This window comes from Pollicipes pollicipes, unplaced genomic scaffold, assembly GCF_011947565.3.
Source record: "Pollicipes pollicipes isolate AB1234 unplaced genomic scaffold, Ppol_2.1 Scaffold_2555;HRSCAF=2994_pilon_pilon_pilon, whole genome shotgun sequence".
In the NCBI taxonomy this organism is placed as follows: domain Eukaryota; kingdom Metazoa; phylum Arthropoda; class Thecostraca; order Pollicipedomorpha; family Pollicipedidae; genus Pollicipes; species Pollicipes pollicipes.
In genome coordinates this window covers 35019369-35033047 of record NW_023596136.1, presented here as the reverse complement: position 1 = coordinate 35033047, position 13679 = coordinate 35019369, and the positions used below count along the sequence as shown (strand labels likewise).

At 63.3% G+C, this 13679-nt stretch overlaps 1 protein-coding gene across 1 annotated transcript; it reads right to left on the bottom strand.

The window, feature by feature from the left end:
* Positions 1-245: 245 nt before the first annotated feature.
* LOC119100682 (beta-1,3-galactosyltransferase 5) lies at positions 246-11752 on the bottom strand. The gene is made up of 4 exons (XM_037223762.1): positions 11677-11752; positions 2058-2374; positions 2000-2006; positions 246-1966 (listed from the first exon to the last, which is right to left on the bottom strand). Exons 1-4 carry the CDS (start codon positions 11704-11706, stop codon positions 1148-1150), a joined length of 1173 nt encoding a protein of 390 aa, XP_037079657.1. The 5' UTR covers positions 11707-11752; the 3' UTR covers positions 246-1147.
* Between the last annotated feature and the right edge of the window lie 1927 nt (positions 11753-13679).

Below are 13679 nucleotides of genomic sequence, written 5' to 3'. Positions count from 1 at the left end.
CAGAGCGGCTGCAGGGTCGCTACCCGCGCCTCGCCCCTTATTCGGGCTCAGGGCGCGCTACGACGGCTGCAGCCGCCGGCCGGCGCAGCGGGCATTAGGCGAAATGGGGATCACGGGTCACCACTGTTCAAAGCTGGTGTGGAACTATTCGGCTAGATCTAAGCTGTTTTAAATACATATGTCGTGTTATTTGTTGCCAATGCCGTCAAGGCTCAGTCAGTATGTTGACGATTGAGCATGTTCTTTGATGTTGTATTACAACACTTCAGATGTAAATTCGTGATATTCGCACTCGGTGATTATGATGCAAGTAACACACTTAAATGGTGCAACCTAATTCTAAGTATCATGTGTTATTAGCAGGCACAGTTACCTGACGGGTTTTGCTTATTGCTACACGGATAGCTAATTTGCACCTTATAGACGTGGGTACAATGGCGGTACATCGAGCCACCTGGACGAACTAACACGGAAACGATACAAGATCGTGCGGCTATCACGTAAACAGCATCGGACCCCGTTCGAGCTCTGACTATGACTGGCGCTTTACGCTAGTCCATCCCGGATCATCCGTGGCCATATAGTCTTCCATCCCGGTTGATCTGTGGCCATACAGCCATCTTCTGGTCAGCTCAACCATTACTCACACTTGTGTAGTAGGCATCACCATCACTCGCACTTTCGTAGTAAGCATCATCGTCACTCACACCGGCGTGGTAAGCGTCACAATCACTCACACTAGCGCGGTAAGCATCACCAACACTCACACTGGCGCGGTAAGCATCACCAATACTAACACTAGCGTGGTAAGCATCACCAACGCTTTTGGCTCTGCCGACGCGCGCCGCACCGATGTCGTCGTTAGCCAGCAGCATTGGTTAAAGCACTCGACTTGCGCACGCACACAAACGCCGGTGTCAAGAGCACACTCGTAACATGACTACATGTGCCGCTTGAGATCCTAGGTCACGTACCTCACCAACCCCAACGACCCAAGAGCAGCAGGGGCTCGCCATCCCGACCTTCAGTGTCTCGGGTATGCTGCGCTGTCACGATCAGTGCAATGCCCAGAGCGGCTCATGTCCAGGGCAGCTCCCGCCACCCGGGTCGTCCGTGACGGGTCGTCCGGCGTCCCGTGACGACGCCGTCACGCCGACTGGCTCGTCAGCAGCGTCTTCTGCCAGAGCCGGTCGGCCAGCGCCGCCCAGCCGCCCGCCTCCGCATCCATGTGGCCCACCATGTAGGGCAGCGGCCGCGGCTGACGGCTCGCCGCCCAGTGCCGCAGCTCGTCCAGGTCGTACGTGTAGCGCAAGTTCATGTAGAAGTGCTCGACGCCGGCGCGCTCGGCCGCCAGGCCGGTGACGAACGCGTCGTCCACCCAGAGCGGGTGGGGGTCGCGGCGCGCGGCGCGGTACAGGCGCGCCACCGTCTCGGGGCCAGCCAGGTACAGGAGGCCGCCGCAGAAGCGCGGGTAGCCGGCGGCGGCGAACTCGTCCGGCGTGACGGCCCACTTTCCGGCGCGCTGCACGGGCGTGCCGGCCGGAAGCACGTTGCAGACGAGCGCGCCGGGTGCCGCGTCGCCGTGCGTGCGCCGCATGAACCGCACCAGCTGGAACACGTCCAGGTACGCGTCATCATCGGCCTTCACGATGAAGCGCGCTTGCCCGCAGTGTGTCAGCATCCAGCGCAAGCTGACCAGGTGCTTGACCGTCAGGTTGCGGTAGGTGTCGACGAAGTCGGCCTGCACCAGGTCGCCGTGGCGGCGCGCCTCCGCGTCCAGGTCGGCCTGCAGGGCCTCGGCGCCGGCACCAGTCGCGCGGCCCACCACGAACACCACGCGCACGGCGGCGCCGTCCACGTCGCGCACAGAGCCCCACGTGCGCCGCACCACGGCGCGATGCAGCCCGTGCGTCGGCGCCGAGTGCACGAACGCGGCGAGGTAGGGCCGCACGCCGGCGCACGCCGCCTCCGGGCTGTGCAGGAGGCGCAGCCGCTCCACGTCCACGCTCTCCAATCCCGGCGCGCGCTCGCCGACGGCGGCGGCGCTCTGGCGATGCCGCTGACGCCCCTCCGACCCGGCCACCAGGGCGTCCACCGAGCCCGTGGCGTAGAGGATGCCCATCAGCAGCAGCACGTAGAAGGCGAGCAGGGCGATGACGGCGGCCGCGATCTGGCAGCAGCCGAGGCGGCGCGGCTTGGGCTCGGGCGCCGGCGGGTCGCTGTGAGCGGCCATGTAGAGTCGGCGCGGCCGCGGCTCGTCCTCAGGTCGGCCCCAGGTCATCAGCACCACCGGGCCCGGAGGCGCGGCCGCCGGCGCCGAGCGCGACACTGTGTAGAAGCCCTTGTCGCTCCGCTCGGGCATCAGCCGGCACACCTGCCGACCAACAGAGCTGTGTTACTCGTTGCCGGCACACCTGCCGACCAACAGAGCTGTGTTACGCGCTGGACCTTATCACTGGGCAGGATAATGTTTTCTGGCTTGTTCACGGCGGTCGAGGTGGACCCATTAGGCGAGGGCGTCGGGATAATGTACGGTTAATCAACTTAATTACGGCCGTTTATTTAGTGGCAGTCGGGTGGGCAGACCATTAATTCAGCCCCAAGCAGCGCCGCGGTGGCTAGCAGTTGCCGGCAGGTCTCACACGCCCAGGCCGGACCCGCCGGTCCGGTCAGCACGCCCGTCGGACCTCACACGCCGGGCCCAGGCCAGCCGGGCCAATCGCCGCCGCCGCGTGTGACGCCCGGTGGGTGTGAGGCCGTTTCGGGCGGCGCCCGCCCGCCGCCATTGTTCTGGTAATGCGGCGGGGTCGATTCATCACCGGCGTCCGCGTGCAGCTACCTTTGTGCACGCGCAGGCCCGCTCCACCGCCTGGGCCGGCCTTCGGTCGGGAGGCGATCATGGTCTGATCACCGTCGCCGCGGCGAGAGACATGGCATGCCAGGGCCCGCCTCCTGTCGCGAGCCGTCAAGAGAGGGCTGTGTTTGGGGGCGTTGACTGCGCACGGTCCACCGCAAGAAGCGTCTATGGTTTTGATGAAATTCCGGAGCCGAGTTATGGCTAAATCACAGCGTGTGATGCCTGGCTCGAGTTTTATAGCGGGTTTATGAAGATGTGTTTTTCCCCGAGCAAAAACACACGTGTTCGCGCCTCCTACTCACGTCACCACACGGGAGGGCATTAGGGGAATCCTTCCGTAGAGGCCATCGGAGCTAAATGAAATCCAGTTATGATAGCACGTCAAGATCGGACTATGCTTCTGCACGCTATGATAACGCTACCGGTGTCAAACGACAAGCTGTAGAACGTTATTATTCCCGGTTTGCAGAGGCCTACAACGCACAGGCCAACGAACGTTTTGACTCATATACGTACAAAAGACGGAAAGTGTACCTTGCAATGCCGTACGTTTCGCCATCGCTCACAAACACTGGCACACTCAGGTCGTTGGCTTCTCCATGTTCTGCTATCCCCTGACACGGCGTCCGTCGCCGCCCGAGCCAGCGCGTGCAGAGCAGCTGGGGTAATCGCGGGGCGGTGCTGCTGCGTGCCGACACTAATTCTAGAGCGGCAGAGCCGGCAAGGCATAGGGTCCTGGTTTACGGTCGATGCTCGATCCTCGGATGGGCTGGGATAGCTGGCTCTGACGCCACGCCGAGGACGTGTAGTGCCTATCTGAACGCTGCGGATAGCCCATGTGCCCGCCGTGAAATTGTTCATTGCTCATGAATTCACGCACTTTACCCACACGGCTCAGCACATTACTCGGCGGCATCGGCTTCGTGCCTGGGAGGAGGCACAGACGACGATCATTTACCAGTAATGTTCCAGACGAGCAGCCGCGCCGACATCTTAATGTTCTCAGCCGTTTAGTGGCGCCGCGCGGCAGTTACGGACTCATTTCGCGCCGCTGCAGAAGTTCCACGAGTCATCGGCGGGAGAGGAGCTACCGTCCGCGCGGACGGACGCGGACGCCGTCGGCTGTTTAGCGACCATTCATCGCGCCGCGGGCGACAATTACCGGCCAGCGCGTGGCGGGCCCCCCTCGGCGACCGGCGGCGATTTGTCCAGCGCGGACGGCGTCGCGCTTCCGGACGGGACGTCCTTGCGCCGGCGGGGCGTCGCCGGGGTGCGGCCGCCGCTCCCACGGCCGGCCCTCTCCGCCGGCCGGCAGTCCGGCCAGCCGAGACAGCTGGTCACGTGAGACGGCCGGCGGGGCCGGGTGCAGCGTCACGGCACGGCTCGGACACGGTGACGGGTCGCGGTGTGGGTGGCCGTGGCCACACTCAGAGGCGTTTCAGCAGCATGGGATCTCCGCGTGCCAGACGCCATGGCCGACCATTAAGACAAGCTTGCACTTTATGAGATCGCGGCAGGTCCGGGATCTAAGATCTTACACCGCAGAAGTCTAAAAAATAGTTTCAAAATCCAGGTTTACCCGGATACCAAAGCTTCCATCCTGATCAGGCACGGCGGAGTGGTCGCACGTCATGTTGTCTCCCCCTGGCTGGCTTCGCGTCCAGTTGGCCCCGGAGCTTGTCCTCCGCTGCACACGCTCTAGCTGCCCGCGAGCGCGCTTGTTTATGCGCCGTCACCGGTGAGTGATGGGGTGGCCGGTCACGTGGCACCGGCGCCGGCCGCACGCGCCGGCTCCTCCTCCGGTGGCCAGCGACGCGGCACTGCCTTTCGCTCACCGGGCCAGGTCCGCGCAGGGGTGCCGACACGGCCGGGAGGTAGCGTGGAGGGGACCAGCGCCGCTGCGCGCTGCTGCACTGCACTCCCCAAATCCTGCATCCCCTCCTCTCAATATTCATCTGACTGTCCCACCGGCCTGCGACCGTAGTCTGTTATGCTGAGCAGGTGCCGTGTCCGGCCGTGGTTAGTCTCTCTCTCCACCCCATGGCCGGCGGTCCGACACCGCCCGTCGCCGCCTGGCCGCGACCCCCGCTGCCGGGCCCCTCTCGCCGGCCTTGGCCGATGAAGTCACCTCACGGCGGGACGTTCTGTATGCAGACGGAGCGGCTCGCGATGCACCAGTGAGCACGGGACATCTGAGGTACCTCGGAGCCGCGCTGACGTACCGGTGGCCAGGCGGCCGCTCGCGCCCTCCAGAAGAACGGCCCACGGGAAAAACTGGCCGGCTGTGACAAAAAAAAAGATTAAATATTGGCACAGGACACTGGTATTGAAAAAATATAAAAGTCATATGGAAGCGTATTTTTTCAGCTCTGCGTGCATGTGCCGAGGAATTTTAAATTTGAAATTTGATATTTCTTCTCAAGGCTTGAGGACGCAGTAGACACAGTTCACTCCCGAAGGCCGCGCTGCATCTGGGACGGTCACGACCCCGCCAGTGGCACGGACAGTCCACTCCTGAAGGCCGCGCTGCACCTGGGACGACCACAATCTCGCCCATGGCACGGACAGTCCACTCCCGAAGGCCGCGCTGCATCTGGGACGGTCACGACCCCACCAGTGGCACGGACAGTCCACTCCCGAAGGCCGCGCTGCACCTGGGACGGCCACAATTTCGCCCATGGCACGGACAGTCCACTCCCGAAGGCCGCGCTGCATCTGGGACGGTCACGACCCCACCAGTGGCACGGACAGTCCACTCCCGAAGGCCGCGCTGCATCTGGGACGGTCACGACCCCACCAGTGGCACGGACAGTCCACTCCCGAAGGCCGCGCTGCACCTGGGACGGCCACAATCTCGCCCATGGCACGGACAGTCCACTCCCGAAGGCCGCGCTGCAGCTGGGACGGTCACGACCCCGCCAGTGGCACGGGCAGTCCACTCCCGAGGGCCGCGCTGCACCTGGCACGGTGACGACCCCGCCAGTGGCACGTTCAGCGCCCCGAGACGGGGCAGAGCGCCGCGACGTCTCACACTTCGGCCATTAGGACGCCTCAACAGAGGAGCGGCGCCCCCTTGATGAGCTACTCCTTCCGCACACGCGATGCCAGGGTTCGTGCAACTCATTTCGGAGGTTCACATCGCCAAATTGAAGTGTCGTAACGCCGCGGCGCTGCAGGCTGCTGGCTGATTGCTATGAGTGGACATTCGTACCTCGTTTGTTCGTGGCCATGTGCGTGCGTTCCGACTGCCGAGCACGCTAAAAGGGCATTACTGTCTACTTGCAACTAGCTACGTATGATTGCCCATACTTTGTCTGCTGTTCAATGGTCTGTTAGACATGTTTATTTCCTCCCAAGACAACAAGATCACATCCGTCCGCTCCACAAATACTTCCGCCAAGCGCTGACTAAATTGTGTCCTGTCTCATTTTCGCGTCGTATCTAATTGGTCCTCGCCTTAACTGGCCTTGATCGCCGACTGCCGATTTGTCGCCACATAATCCCCGACAAACCATGACCGATGACATGGTCAGCACCTGAAACACGCCAACATTTTCCACTCGTCGTCCAGCCCCGGGCGGCAAAGCGCCGGGCTAGTAAAGGCGACGACCAAGCAGCGGCCGCTGGTCCGGGTCTCTCGGCGTCCCGCCCGCGGCCTCCGTGGCTCGTCACCGGCCCGACCGCCCGGGCCCTGCGGCAGCAGCCTGACAGACATCCGTCTCCATCGGAGCGCCGGCGCTGCGCCGACGGCGCCGCCGCTGGCCGCTGGAGGTGAGACGAGGGCCGGCTAACCTCGGCGCGCGCGCTGCGCCGGCCGCGGCGCCGCCCCGCCGCTCATGGGTCGTCCCGTGCCGCAGCGCTCCGGGTCGCCGTCGCCGCTGCCGCACGCCAGGCGCGCGTCCAGGATCTCGGAAATGGGGGACAAGCTAGCAGATTGGGGCTGAACGGAGGTCCTCGGCGGATCGTGAGGATCGAAAGGTTTTGCCACATCGCAGTGTTCGAAGGCGTACATTAGCGGACAGGACTCGAATGTTTCTCGCGCCACCCAGGAGGGCGCCCCTGTCGTAAATCACGTCGGATAATACGCATTACGGACTGGAGACGCCAGTTTCATCGTCGAATATGCCGTGATTGTGCTGTCGACTACGGCCCTGTCGCAGATTAGGCAGGATTACAAGCATTAGGAACTGGAGACGCTGGTTTCACCACCGAGCACGTGGTTGTGCTGCCGGCTCCCGACGGAGCGTTTTCGTCATCAGACGCCGGGCAAAGCACGAGATGCTTCCCTTACGTTTCAGAAGGATTTGCTGCGCTCGTTTTTGTCATTCTGGCACATATATAGCAGCTTTGCCGACATCGCAAGGTTTGACGTGAGTATTCAGTGCGCAATGATCGCTGTACAGACCAGCCAGCCGTCAGTGCCCGGCCTGAGTCCAGCGGTTGACATACTCCGGTCCGTTTGGACGCTGCCGGTAACTCGGCACGCCGTGCTCAGCGCGGCCGGACCGGCTCAAAACCCTGCTCTAATCAGTAGCTCAGATCAGCGCGGACCCGCCCTCCTCAAAAGGCCCGCTCCGAACCACAAGCTGGACAGGCCACATTTTGGAATATAAAGCAGCGACGCTCGGCGGGACTTGGTTGGGGCACAGCGGGGCAACAGGCCGAGGTCGGAGGGACCCGTCACCGTCAGTCTCCCGGGTCACCGCTGGGCTCGGATGACGGTGCAGCGGGGCAACAGGCCGAGGTCGGAGGGACCCGTCACCACCAGTCTCCCGGGTCACCGCTGGGCTCGGATGACGGTGCAGCGGGGCAACAGGCCGAGGTCGGAGCGACCCGTCACCGCCAGTCTCCCGGGTCACCGCTGGGCTCGGATGACGGTGCAGCGTGGCAACAGGCCGAGGTCAGAGCGACCCGTCACCGCCAGTCTCCCGGGTCACCGCTGGGCTCGGATGACGGTGCAGCGGGGCAACAGGCCGAGGTCACAGCGGCCCGTCACCGCCAGTCTCCCGGGTCACCGCTGGGCTCGGATGACGGTGCAGCGGGGCAATAGGCCGAGGTCAGAGCGACCCGTCACCGCCAGTCTCCCGGGTCACTGCTGGGCTCGGATGACGGTGCAGCGGGGCAATAGGCCGAGGTCAGAGCGACCCGTCACCGCCAGTCTCCCGGGTCACTGCTAGGCTCGGATGACGGCTGCAGCGGGGCAACAGGCCGAGGTCGGAGGGGCCCGTCACCGCCAGTCTCCCGGGTCACCGCTGGGCTCGGATGACGCCGCAGCGGGGCAACGGGCCGAGGTCAGAGCGACCCGTCACCGTCCAGTCTCCCGGGTCACCGCTGGGCTCGGATGACGGTGCAGCGGGGCAATAGGCCGAGGTCAGAGCGACCCGTCACCGTCAGTCTCCCGGGTCACCGCTGGGCTCGGATGACGGTGCAGCGGGGCAACAGGCCGAGGTCAGAGCGACCTGTCACCGCCAGTCTCCCGGGTCACCGCTGGGCTCGGACGACGGTGCGGCGGGTCTGGCGACGTGCTGAGATGCTGGGCACTGTCACCTCTCACCTGTTCCTACCGTAGCAGGAGATGAGAGGGCAGGAGAACTTTGTGAGTTCTTGTCATATCATCTGAAAGCGATGCATATTCCTTGAATCGGATTAAAATGGCGACTTAAAAGTTCAGGTTAACTAGCCCGATCAAAATTGTGTCCTTGTGCGCTTCCAGTCCCGTTGATTGTACTAAGTACCAGTTGGGACACCTTTTAAATCGAGTTGATCTCCCTCGCAATATTCCCTACGGTATTCAGCGCATAGGTTCGAGCTAAAGCTAACGGAGGCACACCTCTCCTCCAATCTGGAAAGCCTGCGGCCTGTAGTGTCTCCGCTGTCTCGGAGGCGGCAGTGTCGCCCGACACATTCCTCCGATTCAGGCTCTCGGCTCCGGCGCGGCCTCATCACCCGGGCCCGGCGCTGAGGGCACACCCGCGGCCTGGTTCCCTCCATCAGCTGATGCGGTCGAGTTTTGATGACGAGGAGCAGTGCACGGGTGTCAAGCGGCCGGGGCCGACGAGTGAACAGACGGAGCCATTCCAGCCTTGTATCCAGGCTTTGTAAAGTCACCAAATTGAGGTGATCCAACATGAAACACACCGAAACGCGCCAGTAAAAGGCCTTGTGAGCGCGCCTTAACAGAAGGATGGTCTCGCAGCTCTGCATTAATATTATTGCAGATTTACTGTGCGCTGCGGTTTTTAATGTTTGGCCACGAAGCAAATCACGCTAGTTTCCCACGCCCGTCAGAAAAATCCACACGTCGGCGTAGCCAGTTGCCCGGCTCGTGCAGCCAGGCCGGCTGACTCCAGCCGGCCTGCCGTCAGCTCCGCCGCGACAGCCAGGACGGGGCGTGTTGGCTTAGCAACAGCCAGGCTTGGACGCACTAACTTTGCGACAGGTAGACCGGAGCGCGTTGACTCCGCCGCGACAGTCAGGCCGGGGCGCGTTGACTCCGCCGCGACAGCCAGGCCGGGGTGCGTTGACGCCGCCGCGACAGCCAGGCCGGGGTGCGCTGACGCCGCCGCGACAGCCAGGCCGGGGCGCGTTGACTCCGCCGCGACAGCCAGGCCGGGGCGCGTTGACTCCGCCGCGACAGCCAGGCCGGGGTGCGCTGACGCCGCCGCGACAGCCAGGCCGGGGCGCGTTAATTGAAGCGAGTCCGCGCATCTCACGCCACTTCTGCGCCGCGAAAGGTGGCCGACGGCTCGTGACACGAGCGGCGTCATCCGTTCGTTAGCGCCATTCTGCGCGTACCGGCCGCGAATGGGCGCCACTGTAGCGTGTCCAGCGACGGCTCTGATTGAATATCGGCCGCCGGGGCGCCGCTCGCCGCCGCTTCCGCCAATTGTGGCCGACGGCGGCGGCTGCGGTGGGCTCGGTCGGTGGCGGAGGACAGAGCGGGCGGCGGAGGGGCGGAGGGTGTGTTGTGGCAGGTGGGCAGGCCTCCCTCCTCTTACCAAGGGTCTGACTCGCCCCTGCTTTTATCTCATGGAAACTGACGGCACCAAGGGAAGGACGTGTTGCCATCGACATGAGCGAATTCCTTCCACTTTCAGGCACATAAATTTCCTTGCACGGGCGTAACATGAACAGCAGCATGCCAAAGTCCGCAAGGGCGGACTTACACGCTTTTTCGCCATACGGCCAGTCATTCTCCTTATGAATGGTGACCGAAATCGTGGCTCACTCATAGTAGCCAGGCGTTGCATAGAAAAATACATTGAACAGGAAGTGACACGACATTGTTACCTGCTGAATCGACATGTCTTTCGAGCTACTGGCAAGGAGCGATGGTCACACATAGCCCAGTGCTGCCCACAGTCAGCTGCGAGGGCCAATGACTGCACCAGAGGCGCCTGTTCTACGGTGCTCAGACCAACAGCCGTCAGGGAGCATTATCTGTTCGGCACGGCGACCATCCCAGTCAAGCTGCCCCGTTTCGGCACTGCCGGCTCCCCGCCACTCTCCGGCAGAGGTAACCAGTGGGGCACAGGAGTCAGCCCCACCACCAATCCTGCATCACGCGGCTTACACAGCACAGTGGGCGATTTCGCAGGGCCTCGGTCCAAATGCGCGGAAATCTTAAAAACTCGGTATTTCCTCCTGAAGGAAATATGACATTTCTTTTAAAATTTGGCTCTGCCCCTCACGCCGTGGAGAATCCTGGCTACGTGCCTGCTCCCCGGCTATCGACGGTTAGCGAACCGCCGCGAGCTGTCCTCACCCTTGTCAGAGTCTGACTACCGTAACCGTGGAGCTCATGCCACGCCCACCCCCGTGTCAGGCCGGTCGCCCACACCTGGCGAGGACGGGGCACGTGACAGCGGCCGTCCCCGCTGCTCGGCCACGGCCGGGCCGGTGTTGGACGGGGCACGTGACAACGGCCGCCCCCGCCGCCCGGTCGCGGCCGGGCCGGCGTGGGAGCGGCCCGGTCAGGCGGCCGGCGGCCAAGACACGCGTCCGCTCCAGTCCTCGGCGGCGCCGGCGAGCGGACCGCCCCTCCCCCCCCCCCTCCCCGGAGCCGCAGGTGTCAACCCGGACGGGATCGGGTCAGCCAGGAGAGGCTGGGCGTGGTCTGACGTCACGAGCTCTGAAGGTCGTCTGCGTAGGTCAAGGAGGAGAGGCTGGACAGACTCTGGCGTCACCGGAGTGTTACGTACAGCTGCAGCTACAGAGGGCTGCGAGGGACGGTCGGGCGGGGTGACGCTGATATCAAAATGACCCCGCTTGGCCAATTGGAAGGCCAAGGGAGCCTTGCACCCCCCGTCCCCCTCCCCCCCCCCCCCCCCAGCTAACAGCTTTGCTCTGGATATTGGGCGATTTGCGAGAATTTATATCAAAACTGCATTATTTTTTAAGATTTGGCATCAGTCGACCCCTCTAACCCGATAAAATTTTGACCACCTGGCCGGTGGCCAGCGAGGCAGCCGCGCAAACCCTGCCATAAGGTCGGCGAGGCAGCCGGGCAGACCCTGCCATGATGTCAGCGAGGCAGTCGAGCAGACCCTGCCATAAGGTCAGCGAGGCAGTCGGCCAGACCCTGCCATAAGGTCGGCGAGGCAGTCGGGCAGACCTTGTCCTTGCAGAAGTCTGAAAGGTCATCGCTGGGAGGCTCCTGGCCATGACAACAGCAGCCGGGCAAGCCCCATCGCTATGAGGACCTCACACCCACCCACGCAGGTGAGCGCCGCACCGTCGCGTGCTCCGCCTTATCCCGCCAGGTGACGTCACTGGGGTCCGGCCCAGCGACTGGCCGACGTCTGACGTCACCACCGTACCTGCTCGTCGATCCACGTGCGCAACGTCATGCCGTTGATGCTGCACGCCGCCGCAACAAACGGCGTGGCCGGGCGTGAGGATGACGTCACGCCCGATCGGGGACCGACGCCGCTGACCCTGCGGGGATGGGGAGGAGCTCCGGACGCCGCCGCCGGGCCGCGGGCGGCACGAACGACGCGGCTGGGGCGCGGCAGTCCTCCGGGTGTGACCTCTCGGCACCGCCGGCTGCCCGCCTGATGTGACCTCTCGGCACCGCCGGCTGCCCGCCTGATGTGACCTCTCGGCACCGCCGGCTGCCCGCCTGATGTGACCTCTCGGCACCGCCGGCTGCCCGCCTGATGTGACCTCTCGCCACCGGCGCCGGCGACCCGCGTTCTACACACAGCCGGCTCGACGGCACTGGCGGGTGGGTGGCACTGCTGGTACGCAGGCCGCGCAGCGACTGTCGGCCGCTGGCAGAACTCTCGCGCCCGCCGCGGATCCACCGCAGGTTCCGCGAGCAAATGGCGACATTAGACCCGCTTCGGAGCGGCGTCGGCTGTCGTTAACGGCCGTGGCGTGCCGCCAGGTGGGAGGGCCGCTGCATTTGAGGCCAGTTTGCTTGGCAGGAGAAGTTATTTGTTTCGCCACAGACGTATGCATTCAGCTCCGTCGTTTTGCAGCAGTTAACCCGCGGTAATCGTGGAAGTTAATCATGAACCGGAAATCGGCCCAGGATTCACGGCTGTTTGCCGAACGTTGGCTTTCATTCCCACTGGAGAAGACACGCCGCGATCCTTTATTGTATTTTCGAAGCGAGTGAGAATGGAGGTAAAGAACAGGCGTCCTTGCCCGGCAGAACTATTGTACCGGACCGCGTTCTACCAGGCAGAAACAATGCTCGGAATCCGCGGCGTCTCACGGCTGCCGATTCGACAAAGCCGCCGTGCCGCCCTCATCTCGCCGCTCCCACACAAAAGGACGCCGTCTGGCCCGGCCGGCGCGCTGAAACAATTGACCATGGATCATCGGATGCCCCACCGGGGCGCCATCCATTACCGTGACTGTCAACAGCAGCAGCCCCGGGCGGTGACCTCCTGACCCCGGCGCCGGCGGCGGCTCAGCCGGCCGGCTCATGAATAAATCGCGCGCGGTGACAGCCGCGTCGAACGTGGCGACGCGGCCGCGCCGTGATTGCCGCCCGCGCCGTTTGGAAGCCCGCAGGATCGTGCTTGTGGGCGGACCCGTGTGCTGAATATGCAGCGTGCATTTGTGAGTGTGGGTGAGAGATTGGTGATCGCTAGGGTCGACGGAGGCACACGTGGTTGCCTTACGCTCGTGGGAAATACCCCTGAGGATATTGTAGAAGCACGTGGATCGCGTGTCTCTGGGAAGCAAAGCGCGCCTTATTGAAGCTGAATCGTGATGTCAGCTGCACACTGGACCAGCTAGGTGGTAGGTAACCACCCCCGTGCGCGTTTTCATGATCTAGCCACTGCTCATTATGCGCAAGAATTAAAGCAGACGCGTGCTATACACCCACTCCTGCTCTTAGTGCTGCGAGTCCCCGACGTTCTATGTCCCAAATATTCGGGGAAACTTGGCGTCTTGCCCTCGGAGCACTGACCTTGCGCTTTTCACTCGAGCACCATTCTGACGATTTTCTCAAATACGGAGTCCTTCCCGATTTATCACGTCAGCTACCGCACAAACCCCCACAACGGGCTTCCATCTGCTGGCCGGTATACAGACTAAGCAATACAAATGACTGGCCCGTTTCGGCCGTCTATACATTCCGAGCCGCGTGGGATAGAGCCCCTCCCCCCCCCCCCCCCGGCAAACTCCTGGCCTGACGCACCGGCCGCCGCCGCCCAACAGGCCGTGACAAGCGGGCCGACACGGTGTCACCCGGCCGACACGGTGTCACGCGAGACGACCCAAAGGTCAGCTGCCCGACCCACAGCTGATCGGCGACCCGCTCCAATTACGAAGGCATGCCGAGCGACGTTTTGCGCCCGACTCC